Source organism: Arctopsyche grandis, chromosome 9 (assembly GCF_051622035.1).
Source record: "Arctopsyche grandis isolate Sample6627 chromosome 9, ASM5162203v2, whole genome shotgun sequence".
NCBI lineage: Eukaryota > Metazoa > Arthropoda > Insecta > Trichoptera > Hydropsychidae > Arctopsyche > Arctopsyche grandis.
The window spans coordinates 18,752,075-18,777,054 of record NC_135363.1 but is presented as its reverse complement, the minus strand read 5'-3'; the positions used below and the strand labels follow the sequence as shown (position 1 = coordinate 18,777,054).

The 24,980-nt window shown below is 38.0% G+C and overlaps 1 protein-coding gene across 1 annotated transcript in view; it reads right to left on the bottom strand.

Annotated features, from left to right (window-relative positions):
• Positions 1 to 504: 504 nt before the first annotated feature.
• tnc (tenectin) overlaps positions 505 to 24,980 on the bottom strand; it is a 43,677-nt gene continuing 19,201 nt past the window's right edge. Inside the window, exons 3-7 of the mRNA XM_077437946.1 lie at positions 15,965 to 16,009; positions 13,509 to 13,706; positions 13,172 to 13,438; positions 823 to 13,099; positions 505 to 722 (exon numbers count right to left, since the gene is read on the bottom strand). Coding sequence (XP_077294072.1) covers positions 620 to 722; positions 823 to 13,099; positions 13,172 to 13,438; positions 13,509 to 13,706; positions 15,965 to 16,009 — 12,890 coding nt within the window. The 3' untranslated portion in view covers positions 505 to 619. The remainder of the gene's footprint in view (positions 723 to 822; positions 13,100 to 13,171; positions 13,439 to 13,508; positions 13,707 to 15,964; positions 16,010 to 24,980) is intronic.

The following is a 24,980-nucleotide window of genomic DNA, read 5'->3' as shown; positions in this document are numbered from 1 at the left end:
GACAAGAACCTTCGGCGAAACACACGGCGAGTCGTTAGTGCGACTCCTAACTTACTCACGACGAACGATACTCCTTGCTACCGTACAAAATTACATTATAGATTAAATGTTTTTTAATTTTTTTTTTGTTTGGCACCCAAGTATCAAAAAATATATTTTAAACCTAATTTAATGCAAAAAAAGTATACATCGTTGTTGTGTTTTTTTTTCAAATCGACGAACAATTCATAGTTTATACACGAACACAACCTATATTAAATAAATAAAATATTAGTCAAATTTCAAAACTTAAAATTTTTGACTCTTTTTAATTTCATTTTAAAACAAATATGAGCAAAAACGACTATATTTTACTAATAACCAAAAAAAAAATTAAATGTTTATGAACCAAACTCGTTTCAATTTGGTAAATTCATTTTATAATCGGACGTTCGGTAGATTTACTCGATCGATTGCTTTAAGCATGCACTGCAACATTGATTAAAATGTCTCACTCTTTATATATGTATATATATTCATATATATGTATATATGTTAATATATTTTTTTGTTTATTTTAAACACTTAGATCACAGTGGGGTTCTTATGTACGGGGTAAGCCGCCAGTGGGATCAGCCGTTCACCTCCTGCGGGATGTTGCTGCAACTGCTATCATTTGACGCAGCATTGGTTCTGGTGTGCATACTTTAGGATCACACTTCATCTGTCCGTCGCCACCGCACCTTTAAAAACAAAAGAAATCCATATTAGTCAAACTTTACAAAATCAATTTGCATGAAATAAATTAAAACCAGTATTTTATTCAAAGAAAGTATAACTTACGTGCAATGTAAGCAGGGACCTGATGCAGATCGTACAAATTCTCCGACTTTGTATGCCTGTCCTTTAATTTGACATCCTCGGCGTTGGGCGGCTCCTTTGTATGCATGAGACAAGAAGTGTGGGGGTAAAGTCGTCGTTGTCGTCGTGGTCGTCGTCGTGACATTCATGACGGTAGCCATAGACACGGGACATTCGTATCTCGGACAGCAGAAACCAGAAATCGGTTCTTCGTGACAGTGCTGTATTGGTGGCGGGCAGCTCTGTTGTAAGCAAATAATATCACTCCTGAAGCAGAAGCAGAAATCGCAAGGATCGTCTCTTGGTATTTGTTGAGCTGATACATAAACTTTTCCTCCATATCTGCAAGTTCCAGGTCCGAAAGATTGGTCTTCATCTTCATAGTCTTGTTCGTTTCCGCCGTACGGTGCGTGGAAATCGGGCACTTGATGGTCGTGGTGTGGTACTGGTAATTGTGGTACGCCTTCATCAGGATATTTATCGTGTACTTGGGATGGTGGTTTGGTATGGTGCACCATTGGGTATTTCGACGTGTAACCTTCATCGAATGGTGACTGTGTCGATGATGCCGATGGTTTAGTATAGTGTGCTGTTTCTGGCAGAGGCCTGCTGGTAGTATGACTTACTTCGTCAGTTTCTTTGTCTACATCTTCACTTGGAACTTCTGGTTCTTTGGTCTCGTGATCTGCAGCTACATGTTCAGTCGTAGTATCATCAGATGGTTTATCTGTTTTTTCACTAGATTCTAATTCTGATGGATGTTTCGTTACATGTTCTTTCTCATCAGAATGTTTCTCTGCATCGGCATCCTCCAATGGTCTAATGGTAGTGATTTCATCGAATAATCCACCGTGCGGCGTAACCTTTTCTTTTTCTGTGTGAGTGATATCACTTTCAGTAGTATGCTGGGATTTAATTTCATCGTCTTCATCGCTAATAGGTTCCTTCGTATGATCCTTGTCGTAATCATGAGGATACAAAGTAGCTTTTTCTGTTGCTTGACCATCTTCAGGCACCACAGTTTCAAGACCGTGCTGTGGTTTTTCTGTGTTGTGATCATGTTCTGGTTTTTCTTCAGGCTTATGTCCCGGTGGTTCCGTTCCTTGTTCATCACTTGGAACATGTTCTCCAGTAACATCTTCCGATTTCTCCGTTGTTCTTTCTTCGTCAGATTTTAATGTATGATCATCTGGATGTTCTGAAGTTGTTTTCTCAGTTTTAACATCACCTGATGGAGTTCCAACAGTAGTCAATTCCAAGGTTGGTGCACCGGTTTCTTTTATTTCAGAATCAGTAGTATAATCAATACCTTCATCAACAAATGGTTTTTCAGTCTTAACGTGATATGGAATTTCAGTTTTTTCATCATAATCAGACTGGGGATGTTTTGTGGTAATCTGTTCTTCATCTCCGATATCTGGTCGAAGGGTTTCTTGCTCTTTCGAAGGCTTTTCGTGTTCAGTAGGAATATGATCAATAGGCTTGTAGGGTTTATCGGTAGATTCTTCATCTTCTCCAATATGTGGTCTAAGAGTTTCCTGCTCATCCGAAGGCTTTCCGTGATCAGTAGGAATATGATCAATAGGCTTGTAGGGTTTATCAGTAGATTCATCATCTTCGTCGATTTGTGGTCGAATAGTTTCTTGCTCATCCGAAGGCTTCCCGTCTTTGGCAGGAATATGGTCCACAGGCTTGTAAGGTTTATCGGTAGATTCTTCATCTTCTCCAATATCTGGTCGAAGAGTTTCCTGCTCATCCGAAGGCGTAATATGATCAGTTGGAATATGGTCAGCTGGTTTGTAGGGTTTATCAGTAGATTCGTCATCTTCTCCGATTTGTGGTCTAAGAGTTTCTTGCTCACCCGAAGGCTTCCCGTGTTCGGTAGGAATATGATCAACAGGCTTGTATGGTTTATCGGTAGATTTTTCATCTTCTCCAATATCTGGTCGAGGAGTTTCCTGTTCATCTGAAGGCTTTCCATGTTCGGTAGGAATATGGTCAACAGGCTTGTAGGGTTTATCCGTAGATTCTCCATCCTCTCCGATATCTGGTCGAAGGGTTTCTTGCTCATCCGAAGGCTTTTTGTGATCAGTAGGAATATGGTCAACAGGCTTGTAGGGTTTGTCGGTAGATTCTTCATCTTCTCCGATATCTGGTCGAAGGGTTTCTTGCTCATCCGAAGGCTTTTTGTGATCAGTGGGAATATGATCAACAGGCTTGTATGGTTTGTCGGTAGATTCTTCATCTTCTCCAGAAATGGGTCGACGAGTGTGTTTTTCTTCGTCGATACTAACATGGTCAGAGGGCGTAGAAGGTTCTTCAGTGACTTCTTCATCTCCAACAACAGGTCGTCTTGTTTCTTTTTCATCAGATGGTTTTCCATGCTCCGTGGGAACGTGATCGATAGGTTCAGAAGGTTCATTGGTAACTTCTTCTTCGTCTCCAATAACTGGACGTTTAATTTCTCCTTCGTGCAATGGTTTTTCGTGTTCATCGGGAATATGATCAATAGGTTTGTAAGGTATATCAGTAGTTTTGTCTTCTTCAGAAATTGGTCGATGAGTGTGCTGTTCATCCGATGGTTTTTCATGCTCAGCGGTAGCATCCTCAACGGATTTGGTTGGTTCATCAGTGATTTCTTCATCTCCAATATCTGGCCGCTTTCCGTGTTCAGTAGGAACGTGATCAACAGGCTCAAATGGCTCAACAGTAACTGGTTCCTTATCTCCTGGTCGTTTAGTTTCATCTTCAGTAGCAGAATGATCTGGCAGAGAAGGTTTGCCGGTGATGTCTTCTTCACCAACGACCGGTCGAAGAGTGTCTTGTTCATCCAAAGGCTTTCGTTCATCAGTGATCTCTTCGTCATCTCCAACAACCGGTCGAAGAGTTTGTTGTTCATCCACTGGTTTTCCGTCTTCAGTAGGTACATGATCATAAGGCTTTCCAGTAACTTGCTCTTCACCACCAATATCAGGTCTTCTAGTTTCATCTTCGTGCAATGGTTTTCCATGTTCAGTAGATTCATGGTCAACTGGCTTAGAGGGCTCATTAGTAACCTGTTCTTCATCTCCAATGTCGGGCCGAAGGGTTTCTTGTTCATCCAAAGGCTCGATTTGCTCAATAGGCTTAGAAGGTTTACCAGTAGCATGTTCTTCATCCTTATCCTGAACACTTGGACGAAGTGTGCCTTCTTCATCAACAACTATTTCTTTGTCATGTTCAGGAATTTCAGTGACCTTTCCACCATCTTCAGTTTCTTGAACCGGCAGTGTGGATTCCGGTCGTTTCGTTTCTTTTTCATAAGATGATGTAACATCTATCAAAGTCTTTTCTGTTGATTCTTTTTCCGGTTCCATTTCATGAGTATCCTTTGATGGTTTATATTCAGGCGCTTCAGTTTTTTGTTCATCTGCATCACTTGGAACCTTCGTGTCCTTATCATATATTTCGCTTTCTTTAGTAGTTTCTTCTTCGGGCTCAGATGTCTCAGAATCTTGCTGGGTAGATGCTATGTGTGGTCTTTCAGTTTCTCCATCATGCTCTGGTTTTAGCGATTCACCCACTACTTTTTCGGTAGATTCAACATCAGGCTGTTCATATTTTGTTGTAATGTGTTCTAAAGGTTCTGAATCGGGCTTTTCTGTTTTCTTCTCTTGTTCTGAAATTTCATGTTTTTCATCATGCGGTCTATCAGTTATTATTTCATGGTGTGGTTTTCCGGTTTCTAGTTCATGTTCTGGTTTTACATCTTCTTTCGTTGGCACTTCTACATGTACGCTTGGTTTTTTCGTTTCTTTTTCAACTTCCATAACATGAGCATCTGATTCGAGTGCCGGTCTTCTTGTTTCTTGCTCGGGCATTTCATAAACTTCAGTAATATCAGTGTATTTAATTTCTGGATATTCCGTTACCTTATCATCATCATCTGCTTTTTCAGGTAGGCGCTGTGTATGATCATCATGTCCAGTTTCTGGGGACGATGTTTCATATTTCGAAGTATCTTGCTCGGTTACATGAGGTTCAGTCTTTTCTGTTTTCGTGTCGTAAGCAGGTTTTTCAGTACCTTCTTCTGGTGTCTCATGATCTTTAATAATCGGAGTAATTTTTCCAGCTTCAGGACCTTCGGTGCTCTTCTCAAGTTTCTGTTCATCATAACGCTCTGTTGTTTCACGATCGTGTTCTTTTCCATCATCTACACCAGTTTCTTCATCAACGTGTTCGGGTGACTTTGGTTTTTCGGTACCATCGTCATATTTCTCAGTACTATGGTCTGTGGGTTCACGGTGAGGCTTGTCAGCTTCTGATACTTCAGTGACTTCTTCGTCAACTTCAGGTCTATCTTTTTCACTTACTTGCGTCACATGCTCATCGCCACTCTCATCTGTTGATGAACTTGGTTTTTTCGATTCACTTGGTTTTTCAGTGGCAGATTCTACAGGTTCCTCTCCTTCAGGTTTCTCTGTATGTTTATCAATATCGTATTCACCAGCAGTATGTGTACTATGCTCAGTTTCAGGTTTTCCTTCTTCTTCGTCGTGTTGTGTTGTCTCATAGTGTTGGGTAGAATGCTCAGCTGTGTCATATTCAGGTTTACCTGTTTTTTCATCTTGATCATCAGGTTTTCCAGTGATGTGATCAATGTGAGTAATATCGGGTGTTTCAGTCTTCCTTTCGTAATCTGGTTTCTCTGTTTGTTGTGATTCGTCTTCTTGTTTAGTAACAGTGTCAAGATTATCCTCAGGTTTTTCATCTTTAGTGCCTGGTTTGGATGAAGCAGATTCAGTAGTTTGTTCATCAGAAATACCCGGTGCTTTGGTATCTAACTCTTGTTGTTTATCTGTAGATATTTCGACGACAACTGGTCGTACCGTAAATTGTGACCCGTCTTCCGATGGTGCTTTTTCAGACGTTCCCTTCGTCCTTGTATCAGAATATTCAGTTGTGTGTTGGTCCTCTGTATCCTTGATTATACTTGTTCCATCTTGCTTTTCAGTTACATGTGGAACCTTTTCTTTTTCTTCTTCGCCATCGACATCAGGTTTTCCAGTTGCATGTTCTTTGTCCACGCCAGAATCAATATCAGCCTTTACAGTAGTTACATCATCATACCCTGATTCAGGTACAGTGTGGTCAATTGGTTTTTGGTAACCGGTTTCATCTTCATCAGATTCGTCAACCTTCTTAGTAACGTGGGTAGAGTCCGTCACCGATTTCTGAGTTGTAATATCCTCCTTAGTTTCATCGTGTGGTTTAGAAACACCTTCGCCTTCTGTTGTATCTTTATAAATATCTGATGGTGTTGCGGTGGTTTGCTTCTCAAATTCATCATCGGGAGACAAGGTTTGGACTTTCAAGGTGTGATCAGGATACTCGCCAGATTCGATTTCAGAAGGTGTCTTGGTATGGTCGTGTATAGCAGGAACTTCCGTTTTGATATCTGGTGCATTAACATCATATGTTGACGTGGTTCCCTTCTCAGTATCGATAGGTTGTTCGGAATGATCAATATGTTCATGTTCGTCATGATCTGGTACTTTATCGACATGAGTTGATGACAAAGTAGTCTTTTCAATATCACTTGCAACATCAGTCACTACAGAATCCTGATCTTCAGGTGCCTTAGTTAAATGCTCTTCTTTTTCGGACGATGTTTCATCTGGTATTTCTGTTTCAGGTAAAACTTCGACAGGTTTGTGTGGTTTAATTTCGCTAGGTTCACATTTTTCAGCGGTACATTCTGGTTCATCGACTGGTTTTTGGCTTATATCTGTTGAATCGTCTTCAACTGGTTTATCAGTAGAAATTTCCGGTTGAATTGAACATGTATCACCAATGCATGCATGTTCATCTGTAACTTGACCATCTTCTGGTGTGACGATCGGTGTCTTATCAGTTGAAGCCTCTCCACAAACACCATCGGTGCACTTATCATCTGTTACACTTTCCGTTGAGCCTTCAATTGGATGCTGATCAACATCAACAGGTTTTGTTTTTAACTCATCATCCACTTCATTAGTTTGCAAATCCTCATCATCGCCGTGCGGTATTTTATGCTCAGTCGTATATTCAGGTGCTTCAGAATCTTCAGATGGCTTAGGTTGATACTTGCATTCTGCCGAATCGCAATCAGCAGTGCCATCCTTGTGAACTGGTTTGTCCTCTTGTGACGGTTTATGTGCTTCATCTTTGCATCCAGATTCATTGCAATCAGAGACTAGTGGTTTTTTAGTATGTGATTCCTCTGGGCCACATCCTGCTGGACCGCAAAGCTCATCCGTGATTTCATTTTCAGATCCTTCCGGAGTTCGAACCGATGTCGTTTCTTTACCTGGGTGTTGTCCAGATACACCAGTACCGCAGTTGCTACCTTCACAAGGTCTTTCAGGGATCTTTGAAATATCAACACCATGCTCTGGCCCACAGCCAGCCTCGCCGCAATCTACTTGTGTTGGTGTATGAGATGTATCATACGTTGGCTTTTTAGTAGTGTCATGAGCTTGGGGCTGACATTCATGACCATCACAATCAGAATCAGTACCAATTATATTTTCTTGGTCGTCTGCAGCACATCCAGCATCACCGCAATCTGGTGTTTTGTGTGTTTGCACTTCAATTGGTAACACTTTACAATCTCCAGATTCACAATCCGTTTCTATTCCAGTTGGTTTTTCGGTACTGTGTTTATCAACAGGAACTCGGGTATATTCAACTTCTACTTGACATCCCAGTTCTCCACAATCTCCTACTGGAACCGCAATGATTCCACTTTCGGTTGTTTTTTCTTCAGATTTCTTTGGCTCACATTCTGAAGAACCACAATCTTCTTCAACCACGTCAGTTGGCAATACAGAAACTCCAATTTTATTAACATCGTCCGATGATACAGTTGTCTTTTCTACTACAGGTATAGCAGTTGTACCCAAGTCGGAGATATCCTTTGTGTGAGATTCTGATAAATCACTTATAGTTGTTTTTAATTCATCTTCATCCTTTCCAGGTATTCTACTTGTGGTAACACCAATGTCTTCTGAAGGCAGTTTTTCAGTGAGGTGTTCTTGTCCATCAATGTGGGTTGGAGACCTTTCAGTTTCTTGTTCAGGTTGTGATTGGTCGGATTCAGTCACACGATGCTTATCATCATCAATGTGAGTTTTTTCGGTAATCTGTTCTTCATCGTGAACGTCATATGGAGATTTAACAGTAACATGATCTTTGTCATCGATTTCAGATGGCGATTTTTCAGTCTCATGTTCTTTGTCGTCAATTTCAGAAGATGATTTTTCAGTGTCATGTTCTTTTTCATCAAATTCTGGTGATTGCGTGATCATATCTTCTTCTTCACCTAACGACGGCAATTTATCAGTGGTATCATCCACAGATGGTGTTTCTTCACCAATATGTTTTTCGTCATCAGACGATGGTACCTTTTCAGTTATATGATCTTCGTCGCCAGCAGGTTTCTCAGACACATCTTTGTGTTTAACATCTGTTGGAATATGGTCAACGTGAGATTCAGTGGTGCCTTCGATTTCTTCGCCCATGCCTTCAGAAATGTCGTGAATTGGATGTTTCGTAGTACCATGTTGTTTGTCTTCGTCTTCGTCTAAAGTATGCTCATCAGTACCGTGTGGTTCTCCCAAATCATCATCATATGATACAGTAGTATAATCACTTGGCTCGTCAACTTCTTGTTCATCGTATGAGTGTTTCGGTGCTTCTGTCTTCATTTCGTCATCAGATCCAATTGCATGTTGTTTATCGGTCGATTCTTCAGATACATGACTTACATCAGTTACTCCTTCATGAATCTTCTTACTTGTAGTAGAATCAACGTCCAAGACGCTTTCTGTGACTCCATCATCAGAAATTATTTTTGTGTGATCTTCAGCGTCATCATGAATAAATGGTTTTTCACTTTCTTCATCTTTCTTTGAAACTTTAGCCGCACCACCTTCGGTTGTATATTCTCCATCTTTATCGTGTTCTTTTTGTCCGGTAACTGAGTCGGGTATGGATTTGATTGTCGTTGGTTGATATTTTTCATCATCGGTCGATGGAGACGTGTGATCTTCCCTCGCAGGTTCCGCGGTAGATTTGGTTCTATCAATCGAACATCCACTGGTTCCGCAGTCTGGCACGTATACGGATGGTTCAATAGGTTCTTCAACAATTTCTGGTGTTTTGTGGCCTGGTTTAATGTATTCATAGCCAGTGTGATCTATTTCAGGTCTCGCAGTATGACTCAATAAACTGTCATCCTTTTCAGATGAAATTTCATCTTGTTCAGGAACAGTGTGAGCATCACCTTGTTCTGTAACATCATGCGAAGGCACTGCTGTAGTTTCATAAGTATGACTATCGGATATAATTACAGGTGCTCCATCTTGTTCGCAAATGTATGACGGACAACAAGTTTCTTGAGCATGAAGTATTGGTTGACAGTTTTTCATGTCTGGAGGAGGTGGCGAGCATGGAATATGTTCGCACTTTATTACACTGTTAACGCATTGACAAGTAGCTTGACATTTACTAATCGGTGGAATATGGGCTCCATCCCCATAAGAAACTCCGTCGATGAAACAGTTTCCTTCGCCAGGAATACGAGGAGGCTGTGGAACAATATCGATTGGTTTTTGTTCTGTGAAATCATGATCATAAGCATCAGTTGACACATGTTGATCTGTTTCTGTACCGAAGGCAGTGGTGAAGTCTGATGATTTTTCAGTTGTCTTTTCAGATACTTCCTTGTCAGTAGCTTCATCAGATTTTTCAGAAGATTGAGTAGTGATAGCATGTGGCAAACTTTCACCAGCATGAGTGGTATAAGAATCAACAGCTGGCTCTGGAACTTCAGTGGAATCTTCTTTTTTGGGCGATGTATGCGCTCTGTCTGTCGTTTCCGGAACGTCTGATGTCTTATCTTTATCGACATGTACATCGGGTTCGCCTTCTTCCGGTGCTTCATCACTTGCTTTCGTAACGGGAACTTTTTCTGAACTAATTTCAGATATATGTGGAACGGGTGTCGTCAATTTTCCTTCATCGTCGCTAACATGTTCTTTTTCACTCTCAGGTGCTATGGATGTGACGTGTGGTTCGTGATATATCAAACCATCATCTGTGAAGCCTTGCTCTCCATCTTGTTTAGTATCATCAATATCTAGTGGAGGGATTGTCAAGAATTCAGAAGTAGTTGTAAATATTGAATCAAAGTCATCTGGGTGTTGAGCATCACCGGAACCTTGGTCTCCTTCACCATGTTCGAATCGATCGTCAGTATGTGATAAGATATCGGAGCCAGGTTTCTCGGTACTAGCAGTATATGCTTTAGTTGCATGCGCGTCTTCTTCTTTTTCTTCATCATCTACTAATGGTTTCATCGTTTGTTGCGTGTCGTCAATGGTTTCGTGCGTTTTGTGATCTACATCATGTATTCCAGTGAACAATTTATCTGGTTGTTGTGTGTGATCAGACACGTCTGATTTGACAGTTGATTTTTCGTGGGGTACAACCTCGTCTATTGGTTTTTGGCCATAAATTTCGTCATCTACACCTCCAGAGCCTTCAACTTCCTCATCGAAAGCATGGGAAGTTGTTGATGCTTCTAATGGTGATTTTGTAGATACTACATGCTCATCTTCATGTGATACAATGTCGCCAGGATATTTTTCAGTCGATTGTGGCGTTTCATCTTCTGGTTTCAAATGTTCTGTAACTTCTTGTTCGTCGGGTTTCGTAACATCTTCGTGTTTCACATGCTCGGTAACTTCATCATATTTCTCTTGCTCGGTAACCTGTTTATCAACATCTGTTACACCGTCATGTTTCACGTGCTCGGTAGCTTCATCATGCTTTTCAAGCTCGGTGACTTCATCGTGTTTCATATGCTCAGTAGATTCGTCATGTTTCTCGTGTTCAGTAGCCTCGTCATGTTTTACATGCTCAGTAACTTCATCATGTTTCACATGTTCAGTAGCTTCGTCGTGTTTTTCATGTTCAGTAACTTGCTCTTGTTCATCATATTCCGTCACACCATCATGTTTTACGTGTTCAGTAACTTCATCATGCTTCTCGTGCTCAGTAGATTCATCATGATCCACATGTTCAGTAGAATCATCATGTTTGTCATGGTCAGTTACTTGTTTTTGTTCATCATGCTCTGTCACAACATCATATTTCACGTGTTCAGTGGCTTCATCGTGCTTGTCGTGTTCGGTAACTTCATCATATTTCACATGCTCAGTAGTTTCATCATGTTCCACGTATTCAGTATCTTCACCGTGCTTATCGTGTGTGGTAACTTCATCATGTTTCACATGCTCGGTAGTTTCGTCATGTTTTACATGTTCAGTAGCTTCATCGTGCTTATCGGGCTCGGTAACTTCATCGTGTTTCACATGTTCGGTAGTTTCATCATGTTTTACGTGTTCAGTGGCTTCGTCATATTTTACATGATCAGTAACTTGTTCTTGTTCTTCGTGTTCTGTTACACCATCATATTTCACATGTTCAGTAGCTTCATCATGCTTGTCGGTATCGGTAGTGTCATCATGTTTTATATGTTCAGTGGTTTCATCGTGTTTCACATGCTCAGTAGCTTCATCATGTTTCACATGCTCAGTAGCTTCATCATGTTTCACATGCTCGGTAGCTTCATCATGTTTCTCGTGTTCAGTAGTCTCATCATGTTTAACATGCTCAGTAGCTTCATCATATTTCTCGTGTTCAGTAGTCTCATCATGTTTAACATGCTCAGTAGCTTCATCATATTTCTCTTGTTCAGTAGTCTCATCATGTTTAACGTGCCCAGTAGTTTCATCATGTTTTACGTGTTCAGTGGCTTCGTCATATTTTACATGATCAGTAACTTGTTCTTGTTCTTCGTGTTCTGTTACACCATCATATTTCACATGTTCAGTAGCTTCATCATGCTTGTCGGTATCGGTAGTGTCATCATGTTTTATATGTTCAGAGGTTTCATCATGTTTCACATATTCAGTAGTTTCACCGTGTTTAGCGTGTTCAGTAGTTTCATCGTGTTTTACGTGCTCAGTAGTTTCACCGTGTTTAGCGTGTTCAGTAGTTTCATCGTGTTTTACGTGCTCAGTAGCTTCATCATGTTTCACATGCTCAGTAGCTTCATCATGTTTCACATACTCAGTAGTTTCACCGTGTTTAGCGTGTTCAGTAGTTTCATCGTGTTTTACGTGCTCAGTAGCTTCATCATGTTTCTCGTGTTCAGTTACTTCATCATGTTTCACATGTTCGGTAGATTCATCGTATTTCACCTGGTCAGTTACTTCTTCTTGTCCATCATGCTCCGTCACAGCATCATGTTTCACATGTTCTGTAACTTCTTGACCCTTTGCTTCTGTAGCTTCATCTAATTTAACTTCATGCTCTGTAGATGATTCAGATACCTTATGTTCAGTAACTTCGTCGTATTTGTCGTGTACGGTAGTCTCTTTCTCATCGGGTTTCTTATGATCATCCATTTCCAATTCCGGACGTCGGTCATCGTGACTTTCAGTGACAGAAATAATTTCATCTTCGCCCAGAGTGGTTTGTTGTAAATCGTCAACAGCATCATGTTTCTGGTCTTTATCCTTAGGTTCTGTACTTTCTTCTTCACCTGGTACTACAGGTGCTTCGGTAATGTAGTGATCTGTCGTATGTTTTTCAGTTGAATGATACTTGTCGTCAGGATGGGCGAACTTAGTAGTTGCTTCTACATTTTCTTCTTCGCTTTCACCCTTTTCAGCCCTAGTTTGTGTTGCCAAATCATGTTGTCCAGCTGTTGTAGATTCTTCTTCATCGTGTTTCTCAGCATCAAGGATCGGCACATCTGAAGCCTTTTCAATGAAATCTTCACTAGGAGTAGTCAAATGATCCCTCAATGGTTTTTGATCATCGAGCAGGTCATCGACAGTCGTTATGGTTTCTTGGTCACCATCACATATGTAAGTATCAGGACAGCACTGACCCTCTCGAGCTGGAAGTGCAGTGCAGTTCTTGCCTTCATTCTCCATTGGAGTTCCACATTCTTGAACGGCACATACCATATCACCCTTCATACAGTAGCAATGCTCGCAAGCCTTATCAGTGGTTATACAAGCTCCATCGGCATAAGTCTCATTGCGATAATAACATTCGCTAGTGTAACCAGGAGGCAACGTAGTAGTGAGCATGAATCCAGGGGTAGGTCTCTCAGTAGTTGTCAAGTAATCGAGCATGAGTGGCTCCTCACCTTCGGGATGATCTGCAAATGAAAAATCATGATTACATTGAATTTATTTATTAATTAAATAAGTTTAGTTAGGATGATGCTTACCGCAGGAGTATCGAACCGGGCAACATACTTCCTTCTGATAAACTGGGGTGCATCCTTCAACGTGCAGCGTACACTCTTGCATTACGCAAGCGGTCATGTTTCTAATGCAATAACACAATTCGCATGGTTTGTTCGGTTTCGAAGGTACTCTAGCTCCTTCCGAGTAGAATTTGTTGTCAATCGAACATCCGTAGTTGTCGTGGTGGCCAACTTCGGTCGAATAGACTGAAGGAGACGAGGTAGTGGCTGACATCAAGTCCACGGGTACTGCAATTGAAGTGAAACGTTATTCACAATCAATATAAATTTGATCATGTTTATTATGGAGATAAATTACCGTCAGGACAGGTGATGATAGGGCAGCACTGGTCTCCCCTATTTTCTACTTTGCAATCTTGACCGATGGGTTTCGTGAAAGGACAAACCCTCAAGTAGCACATGAGCATTCGATTGTGACACGTGCAATTCAAGCACGGTTCGTTCGTCATTATTCTGTCGCCTTCTCCATAGTGTTGGAAGTTGTAGTAACAGCCGGCTGCGAAACAAAATAAATTTAATTAAAAAATTAACAAAGAACTTACACATGCTGGGTATTTTTGTGTATTAAATTGAGCGTGTAGAATGTCGCGTGTTGGCTACAAGCCAGATAACCACGATCATGGTGGTCTTGCAGAAGAGCGTCGTGTTCGTTTTGTCAGTCACCTGCTGGAAGTAGTAGTAGTAGTGTAGTCATTGTATTACGTCTCGTTCGACCATTCTCATTTTCAATTTTACTCTGATTTTATTTTTTACTCGATTTCAGATGGCATTGTGTTTGACGACGATCCCGATGATGGTCTCGTCACGACGAGAACGGCGTGCAAAATTTTTAAAAGATACTTTTTGTACATATCTATATTATTGAGTATGTACTGAATATAATAGATGACTAACAGTGGCGTGCCGCGACTCTTAACTGAAGGGCGACAAATTCAATTGTAAGATGTATTTAAAAAGCTAAGTGTAAATTTATTCCTCTCGTCGCTGATTATGTGTTATGGATGCCAAGATGGTATTGTTAGATGAAAATCTAAACTTTACATATGTCCTGAATACTTTTCAAATACATATGAGGTGATTCACGATTCGTGTCATATGTACATTGTGAGCAATTGTTTATAAAAATAAAGTCAAACTCTTCCGAAAATCGACGCATCAATAAAACGTTGAATTTATTCGTCAATTAATTTTAATCGAACAAACATGAGGAATATTTTTGACTTCGGATACAAGTTTCATAAAAACAATATGATAAAAGTATGAATGCTTATTTTATATCAATTTTAATTTTAATTTTAATTAATCGAATGAATTTGAAGTGCAAAATTGTATTACTAGAGAAACTTTAATCAAGAAAATAGTATACTTTTTTTTCAAATAATACAATTTGTTTAAAATTTAATAAATTTCTTTAAAATCTGTGTTCGTTAATCAATACCAAACTTAAATGCTGTTCAAATTTAGCCAGGCAATGAATTTTGTGGAGAAAAATCATTCGTAACATTATTTTTATTAATTAAAAATATATACGTTGATAAATCGTGAGAATAAATCGATGGAATTGCATTGAATATGAAATATTACACGCTATTAACGAAACGATTTTTAAGAGGATACGTAAAAAAAAGCACTATTAGACACCGCGTTTCCCACACGTTTCCTTTTGTAAGGAACGCGATAGAGTAATTTTACAAGTCTCATCCTAATAAATTGCTCGATTTCAAATTCGAATTTAAATTGGTCGTTAAACGAATAAAATGGAAATGAATAATAAAAATAAAAATAAATTGGCGATCGTATCGCCGATTCGCCTCGCCCGTTGCGAGTTCACCGAATTTGCATAAAAATTGCATCTCCGTGCAATTTCCGAGCGGGTATCTCATCCGATCGCGATGAGACTGACCCGTTTGTGTGTATGTATGTATGTACAAACAACAGTTACTCCAATTCTAGATTCCCACGTGCACTCCGGGCTATTACCGTATGATTACTATAATACGACGGACACACCTATATGAAATTGACGCACCGATGCAATCGAAGGAAAACCGATGAAAAATCAATGATTGTCCGGAAAGGATGGCTGGTATCCTCGGCAATTTTATCCAAATACTATGATATCATTGACGATTGTTAGATGTACCTATGCTCACCTCCAAGTGATGCGCACAATCATACTTGGTTTTTTTTCCTCACACGTTTTCCCGCACAAATGCGCGGGTCGCACCGCCTTACATACAAACGAATCGAACGAATCATTAGACGTATTAAAACTAATATAATTTTGAGAATAAAAACGTGACGTACGAAGGTCGTGTATAACATCATCGTTCGTTCAGGAAAAATGAAAAAACGACGAGCAAGGTCTAACTTAATTATTCGTACTGTACGAATGTTTCATTACTTACAAATGTTTCAAAGATGCGTATTAATTATATTTATTACACGACGTGCTTTTAAGTTAAATATTTTAAAATAATGATTAAAAAATGTTATGTACCTTTGTATGTTATTTAAAAAAAAAACATGACTCTTTATTGTTTTAAGTCGATTGAAATGGGCAAACGAAACAAAGTTCAATAAGCGACGATGTACATACATATGTATGTTAGCAAAAAAAATAATGCAATGGTTTTTTCACCGATTAAGTTAGAAGGTTAATTTTTTGATATGTAAGAGACGCCATTGAAAAAATTGATTAATGTTTAAAGGTGTACCCTACATAATTGTATGAAATACAAAAAGTATATTTACCTCCATCGTATACATCTAAATCGGTCGTATCACTCAATGTGGGAGCTGTAACAAAACAAAACAAAACAAAAACGTTAGTTCCATTTATATAATACGTATGCACTACCTATATAACAATAGTTACAGTAAACTTCCATTGCAGTTCAATTGAATCAAGTTAACAGTAAATTTGATAAAACGACAAGAGTGGAAAAATGAAAAAAAAGACGGCAAAGAAAACAATCGTCGAACATTGGTGATGGGAAAGTTTTACACGGCTCTCGAGAGAGTGTTGCAAAATTGGAAAATAATACTTAAAAGTGTGTATTATTTATACCTGTGTAATCTGTAACGGGGTTTTTCTGCATTGTGTGTGATGATGCCACTGGGTTATGTCATTCGTAAAATACTCTCGCACGAGATGAAAAACTGTTATAAAACCACAATCCGAACGAAAATTATCACAAACCAAATCGACACATTTTATCGTTGATGATAATTTGAAACAGCGAAACAATGTAAGCACATTTTTTTCGTTGAAAATACCGGTTTTTACGTGTTTAACAAACCCTTGGCAATGACAATGAAATTAAATTGATTGCGACTACACTTATCTTTTTAAAGACTATTTAGCTAACTTTTTGAATTTACAATTACATCTACAAAACGTTTCTTTTCTCTGTTATAAAACTATTTTGAATTAAAACATTTATATTTTATAACTTGAATTAAGTATAGCTACATCTACATATGTATATAAGTTTTGCGTCTGAAAGGGTACGGTTTCTACTTACGCAATAGCATATAAAATCAATAACATACGTAGATATATGAAATTACGTATTCAAACAATATTTGATTTTCAACGTGTGTGTGCTTAAAAATCGATTTGTAAGGTTTGAAAAAATGTGTAAGACACTTCTGAATTCAATTCTTGTATGTCATTAGCGTAGGGGCGTGACAAGAATTATTATTATCGCTGGGAATAAAAATTGAGCTTGCTAAACGACGATCATGATTATCACGATCAGTTTCAACAAATCTCTGCCCAATGAAAACGAAGAAGCAAAAAACTGCGATAATGGCAATGAAACATTTCGTATCTCATTAAACGTCAACAATCGTCGGTTCGTGATGTCTTAATTAAGTGTACGATTGCGCAATTCTGTGTATCCAAACCTACCCGCTGACGTTGAAAATTTCTCGAGTGATATATAGGTATACCGAAGTACGATAGATAATTCGTCCGCGTTCACAGATTCTTTTGCATACAAAGTAGCTGAAGCGGTCGCCCCGGCGAAATGTAGCGGTGAAATTGAAAGCAAGACATGTTTATTGCTTCTGAAAGGGTGCTTGCTAGCTTGCTTGTCGGCAATGAAAGCTATCGTTGGATCTGCAAAAGGCAACCATACTTAGAAGGTTGTCCGCAATGTTACAACGGTTAAACGGTTCTGATGATGGCTGTTTCTTTTCATTCAACTGGAATGTCCCGTAGGGTGCATACAGTCTTTGAAACGCATTCACTTTAACTTTTATTCATACTTTCAAGTGATTTATTTACAAAGGACAGTAAGGAATCCAGCAATCTTATGGACATTCTTATGACTGTGAAATCATCACAATGACGATTCGCGTATAATGCACCGAGTGACATCGACGAGCGAATCCACACGAAACCCACACTAAACCTGACCACGCAACCGTAAAAATAAATTCCTTATACGTAATTTGCATATTTAAAATTAGCGGTTGCAATTCCGCGTAATGAGAAGTGTCTACGTCTCGTTCATTCACCGTCGCGCATAATAAAACAATAATGACGTAACAGTTCCAAAGCGATTGATGGGCCAATAGATCAGTGGTGGCAAACCAGGGGCACAACGTCACGTACGCATCGACATTCCGACACGCGTGTCCACTGTATCGGCAATTACGAAGAACGCACCGTCTCTCTAACCACCACCAATTCAAATCAGCAATCGATGTATGTATCTACCTACATATATAAATAACCATCTGATGTGTGTCTGTATTTGAGTTTAGAACAGTTAACGGGGCTTGAGTTCCAAAATCGAAAAAAAAATTGTTGAGGAAAAAACCTAGAACAGTTTATTCAATGCGTTTCGCAAGCGCAACAGTTTACATTGAATGTCCGATGTTAAACAATTTGTTCATGGAATGTTTGAATAAAAAGTGTTGGAATAGGGCCTTACATTGCTTCTAAAAAGCGTATCTCCTTAATGATCAATAAGTAATAGAAATCAATCAAAGGTCTTCTTATTAATTCAACTGTCAATGTAATGCAAATGAACAAAAATACGATAAATATTTAATAGACAATTGTAATATGAACTAAAGAGGATCAAATTTCAAACAAAAACGAAATAACATTGTGTCGAAAATCAGCACGAAGGCTTTAAACAATACAATATAATGGCGTTCACAATGATAAATGGTTGAGTCTGTCTTCCATGAAATGGCATGCATATTGTAATCAATCACACCAACGTTTCCCGAAAAATTCGCGACACACCCAAATGTTATACATACACATATGAATATGTAATCGAGTGAATTTTTATCAAAGAAGAAGACGCCATCGAACGTCCCACGCGCTATGAATAATTCGCTCATCAAATATTTAACCAGGACATGAGAACCGGAGGACGCCTATGGCGACCGAAGAACCCGTTCGTTTTAATGATATTCGGAATGAATCAATTCGCATTACGTTGAATTGTTAACGAATTGTTAGCCATTGTAATAAAACGACCTTAGATAAAGCGTTCATTTTGGTTGAATGTCTAATGCAGATGCAGCAATGCAATAATTATTTACATGAAAGCGTTATTTCATAGCTGTCGTTAACATACTTTCATATGTTCAATGTTTTGTATTCACATCCATCAACGATATGACAGCGTGCCAGAAATGGATATCCTTCACTTTTATTTAGACTTTGAGACTTGTTCAATTCTACAATAAAAATATATGTCTGTATGTCAATTGAATATGACTTTCTTCGATATACAATATCAAAGTCAATACAATGAATAGTATACAAAATTGTCTAATTCGGATCCATATTTGTAATTCAATAACAGAGTATAATTTGAAGTCAAAAAGTGTCGTCGATTGATTATTTATCTGTGGGCCAGTGACCGCGAAACTGGTTTGGTATTTGTCAATGAGGTCTTGCTTGTTCGAACGGGACTGCATCCTTTTGCCAAAAATGTCGCCAAAATATTAAATATTTTGCAATCGATGCAAAGTTGGTTAAAGATCATTATATTTTCCTTTCAGTGCGATCAGCTAGTCGTCTGATATTAACTAGGCGCTTTAGCCTAGACATGATGTGCTAAATTATGACGCATACGACAGCCAGGTCATAGACGTTGGAATTGGGTATCCGGAACAGTTCGACAGTCAATTGCACAAAAGACGTAATTTGCATAAACCCGAATGCAATGATATTACATGGAAACCTAATTATTTAAAGCTGCTATGAATCTTTACATTCCATACAATTTTCCGTTTATATGTAAGGTATGATAATTTGAAATCTAATTATTTGATTGGTCCATTCTCTTCGTATATGATATGATTAGTGATTCGAGGTCTCATATTCAATTTCAATTCGATATGGTTTAGTACATCGTGCAATTATCGAATCGAATTGAACGTATTTGCGAATAAAATTGAAGGTATTTATTTGCTCAACATTAACCCACATTCTAGTCTCTTCATATCTGTTTTGTTAACGGGAATCGGCGGACTTTCGCCAAAAGATATTCGAGTCATTTTACAACTTATCTTACATGCGAACAAAGGTCGTAAACATGCAAAATTGTCCATTGGGTTTTTCCATCGGACGAATTTTCAATAGAGACATTAACGTTTTTGAACACTCGTGGAATTAAGATTGATTCTGTTTAAAAATCCGTTATATTTAAGCGTGTATATGTTGAACAACGCAAAACAAGGCAGTTTGTTTAAAATAAACGTCACATTAGATAACAATCAGGTTTAGTGCAAAATCTTGTCCGCTGTATGATGCAACATCTATCACGTTTTTTGTACCGCCGATCGAAAATTCCAGTTCAATGCTAATAAATTATATATATTTCAAGTTTCAGTTAAGCATCGTATTATCTGTACATTAAAAATATACACTTTAATTATAAACATCCAATGTACTAATGATACATGTAAATTATGTTTCAAATCTTTCTATAATCACTAAATTGGATTTCTGAAAATGATATGCATTTGTAATAATACGACTGCTCGAGACCTTTGTCCGTACTATGTAGATCCCAAATAGCAAATAAATTGTTTCTGCATGTGTATTTTTTGCATCTGTGTGTTGGAATCTAATTTGCTAATGCATGAAAGTATAAAAAAACAGATAGATGCAGATTGTATTCAAACATCAATTGAATGAGAAACGAGTGTGATTGCCGCGGATGATCTGCAATTTCGGACCACTTTGCCAACGTAACAATGATAATACGGGACGCATGGAAATCATCATACGGGTCACGCTCGTTATTGACCCCTACGGTTTGGGTCATCGAGCTTGACGGACAAGAAAGCCGAGCCAATCTGAATCTGATGAAGTCGACATCGCGAATGCAACTACGGAACACGTTTACCGTTAAACACTCTGCCTTTTTCCGATTTCGTAAGCACGACACACGAGACCCCGGCTACTTTGCGCTTGATATCCTTGCTAAGGAGATGGTGTCAGCTGAGGCTGAAGTCCGGTTTCAGGTCGCGTTATCTATCCGATCTGACGGGCGCAAGACAACAGATTAAAATGCCGCTAGCATCTTCGCACGATCTGATCCGTGGGTGCCGTTGAACTCGCAGCAAATCTTTTCGAGACGGTTATCAATAAGGTCGGGAACCTCCTCGGCATATACAATGTGTGTCACCTGTCGCGATGCTAATGAGCCGCAGGTAACCTTGTCCGCCCACGCTCCAGCGTCTGCTCTTTAACTGTAAAACTCGCCATTGCCGAGTGCGGACGTTGCTGTTGATAAATCTCACGCGAACCGTCCGACACACATCTTATGCTAATGGATTGTGAAGATCACTCGATATGTTTTGGAGTGGGTCGATATTATGTCAGAGGATGTGTAGCGGTTGCAACGACGGACCGGTGAAGGGCTATGCAGGCTGAATGCAAAAATTCCGACAGCGATTGAATGCAACGATGGATGGGGCCGATGCACGATCAACTGGTGCAAAAAATCATCATAAAAAATCAATATTCGAATTGAGTGAGTTTAACGAACTGCGTTCGAACGTTGCCTTTCTACATAACTATTGTATAAAAAAGATATGCGACTTTGTTTAAAGTGTAAAAAATATCCAATTAAATTTGTAATAATCCGAATGTAGCATGCCTCTGTCACTCATATTTTCAAGTAAAATCGTTTTAATGATATAATGTTCAATTATATATTATAATTCCAGCTATAGGAGATCTTATTATTCAACAGGGATAATGTATTTAACATAGATATGTTTTGAACTACTTGCAACTCTAATCCAAATGGAAGAAAATAAGTCGAAAAATCAACTTTGAATTCAATGCTAGAGCAATTTATGTATATACCTATTGCCAAAATATACCAATTAAGTAATCTTTATAGTATTTGATCCATTAAAAATGAATGAAATTTCAATTTAAGAGAATTTATTTAATAAATGGCTGGCAATATTAGAATTTCGGCAGATTCTTATATTATACCTATGCATGTATGTATATGTATATAATAAATACTTCAGATACTCCAAACGATATCCAAAAATATAGTGAATAATTTCAAAATTTTGTTATTGTCTAAAAACAACTTTTCGTATTCAACCCAACTTTTATACAATAATATCTACATGTTTATAATATTTTATAATGATTTCAGACTACATATTATTACATAGTATTTTTGTAATGAAGTTGTTTCAATGCCGTAATTACATACATATGTACATATGTATGTTTGTGAAATTTTATATCTACATTAAATAAAAAATATTACCATATGTACAACAGTATCAATTTTACGTATCTGTAAAAAAAGTATGAGTCCATAAAAAAGGTGTGTTCGTACAAAATATATGCAATTCTGAGATAAAATCGCATTTCGTTCGTCGTCGCCATACATAATGCGTCTTGTGAACTTGACATACATGTAATGAGAGGGCCATATTCAACAAACGGTATATCCATTTTTTTAATATTAAATCAAATAAACAATTCTTTTGTTAGTCGCATAATCGAACTGTCATCTTCATAGTAGATGCATGTATTTTATTTTTATGTTTGTTGAATCAAAAAATTTACGAGACGAACGCGCGCCAATGTTATTTATAGCTATGCTAATTGTTTTCACGGTCAAGATGAATTTTTATGAGCGATAGTAAAATATAAAACATCGTAAATCAAACTACCGATTATTTTTAACTATTATTAGATATACTCGTACATATTTTATAACGTGACGGTTTCGCGCTGATTCTTGCGTCGATATCGCCGATAAATCAATGCGTTTAATGAGTCATCGTCAGCATCCCTCCGATGGGGTGGGGTGATGACTGGCCGAATTTGAACCAGATTGCGATGCATTATTCATGATTTGACAAAGTGAATTTCGCCGACACCCCAAATGGCATTCTCTGGATTTTGACGCATGTGAATTTTGAACGTGACGAATGCTGTGTGCACCGGAGCGTGTTCCGAATCACAAAAACAACACATGTGCGTAAGTGTGTTTCGATGTCATATTCATACTTAAATAATAATGCATCGAATATACAGTGCGACTTTAACCCTTTAAACGTGACGCTTTCCTTTAAATAAGAACAAGTTGAACAGATGCAAACATACCGTCATACTTACACCATTAATAATGGAATTAATCGAAATCGACGCGTTATGAATTTAATGGGTAATGTATATGCAAGGCAAACCCAATGTCAAACAGTAATGCTTGTTCAAGAGGATATGTAAAATCGTTTCCAGTCAAAGACCTTTCATATGGACAATATCAAATTATGATCTACCAAAGAATTTTACAATCTTTGTTGGCCAGCCTTAGGCACAAATTTATTTCGTCTCAACAAATCTCGAGGTTAAAGTTAGTTCTCCTAGTACTTAAAATATTCCTAGCCCGCATTAAAAAAATTGGATATCCTCAAATCATCTACTTATTATATGTACCTTCCTTGCTTGCTTTCTTCTACATATTTTGGGTGACTTTTGAGTTTTTATCTCTTTCTTTTATCCAACTGTCATCTAACATTTCACCTCCATAGCTACATATTTTAGTAACAACACGTTTCTTAAGTATTATAGATTTACTACGTACGCCTATAAAATCGATCTAGTTTGAATTAATTCATCCTCTCCTCCCCCTGTCATATATTATACCTATAGATGTTATTTGAGTAAATCAAACAAAATTGGTTCGGTTTTTTTTTATTAGATGTTATGAAATGATTGGTGTTATTACATCTACGAGTGGTCGTAATGGGTCAAGTTCACTTATCGATCGTTATAATTGATTTTTTATTCGCATACTTAATATATAAAAAAACCGAGTTCACCTTGACACTCGAATGCGTACATATGTACATACTATACACCTCTATGTAGTAACACGTTCGAAACTTTAATATAAAGCTACGTTGTTTTTTTTTTTTCACGCGAGCAATATTCCATCGATGACCAATACGGAAGGCTATTATTATTTACATTATTTATTCGATTATGCGAAACGTATTAATAATGGGACGGTCGCCACGAGCCACCTATGCGGGAACCGTTAGCAACCGCTCCTCTCTTGCGTTTTATTTTTAGATGCTAGCCTGCAGGTGAAGTCAGTGGCGGTGCATTTTATGCACTTTCAGCAGCGCAGCGGCATAACTTCCATCGGATTCCTTGTATTCGAGAAATTTCTCAGGAAACGCACCTTACAATTCGCACACTTGCAAATGAACGCCTTAATGTTTTCTAAGTACGAGCGTTTAATATTCTGAGACCAAAATTACCATTCGGAGAAATGAAGGGTGGTCGAGTTTACACGCCTTGAAAACTTTTTGTTTAAACGTGGAAATAGCACCCGATAAATAAAATATCTACACAATATAATAAACATATGTACATACAATATGTAGCAGCCTCTGAAACCATTACGAGAACAAATGGAACAAATTTTCCTTTCCATTAATTTTTTTTCACAATCATTCACATGACTAAAGACAAACTCATGAAGATGTTCTCCATTGTCCGAATTTAATGAATCTAAACACGTACAATATATGTATGTACATCGTACATATTTCTATCTTTATCCAATTGTCTTTATTGAATATTAAATGCCTTAACGATCATTCTTTACGATATATGATTTTTTAAATTTTAAACTAACTATTCCCAGAAATCTGCAGAAACCCACTAGATGAGAAGTTCTAACTCTAATACATACAATATATGTATGTACGTTCTTGTACACATAGATCTGAATTGCATAATAGGTGGATATAATATAGCTTTCAAGTATCCATGTTTTATATCCAAGCAAATCGAATTGCATGGAACTATTACATATCTGAGGAAACTAATCGCGAAGTACATATATATATACATATATATATATATATATATATATATATATATATATATATATATATATATATATATATATATATATATATATGATGCATAGATTAAGGTAGATCGCGGTTGAAAATTAGTAACTATCTCGGCATAATAAATCATATTGCTAGTATGTATTTCAAATTTTCATGGTTTGTGCAATATGATGCCGATGCAAAATCCCCATAGCTTACGCACCACGTTGAAATTGTTCCATCGCGAATCGGCTAATGATACCCCGGCGGCGAGCACATCCTTGCCTATCTCTCTCTAGACGTGCACGAAACCCGATACATCTAATTAGATTCGTCCGGTGTGGAATGAAACAACAACAAAAAAATACAAAATAACGCGAAAATACCCAGAGGATCG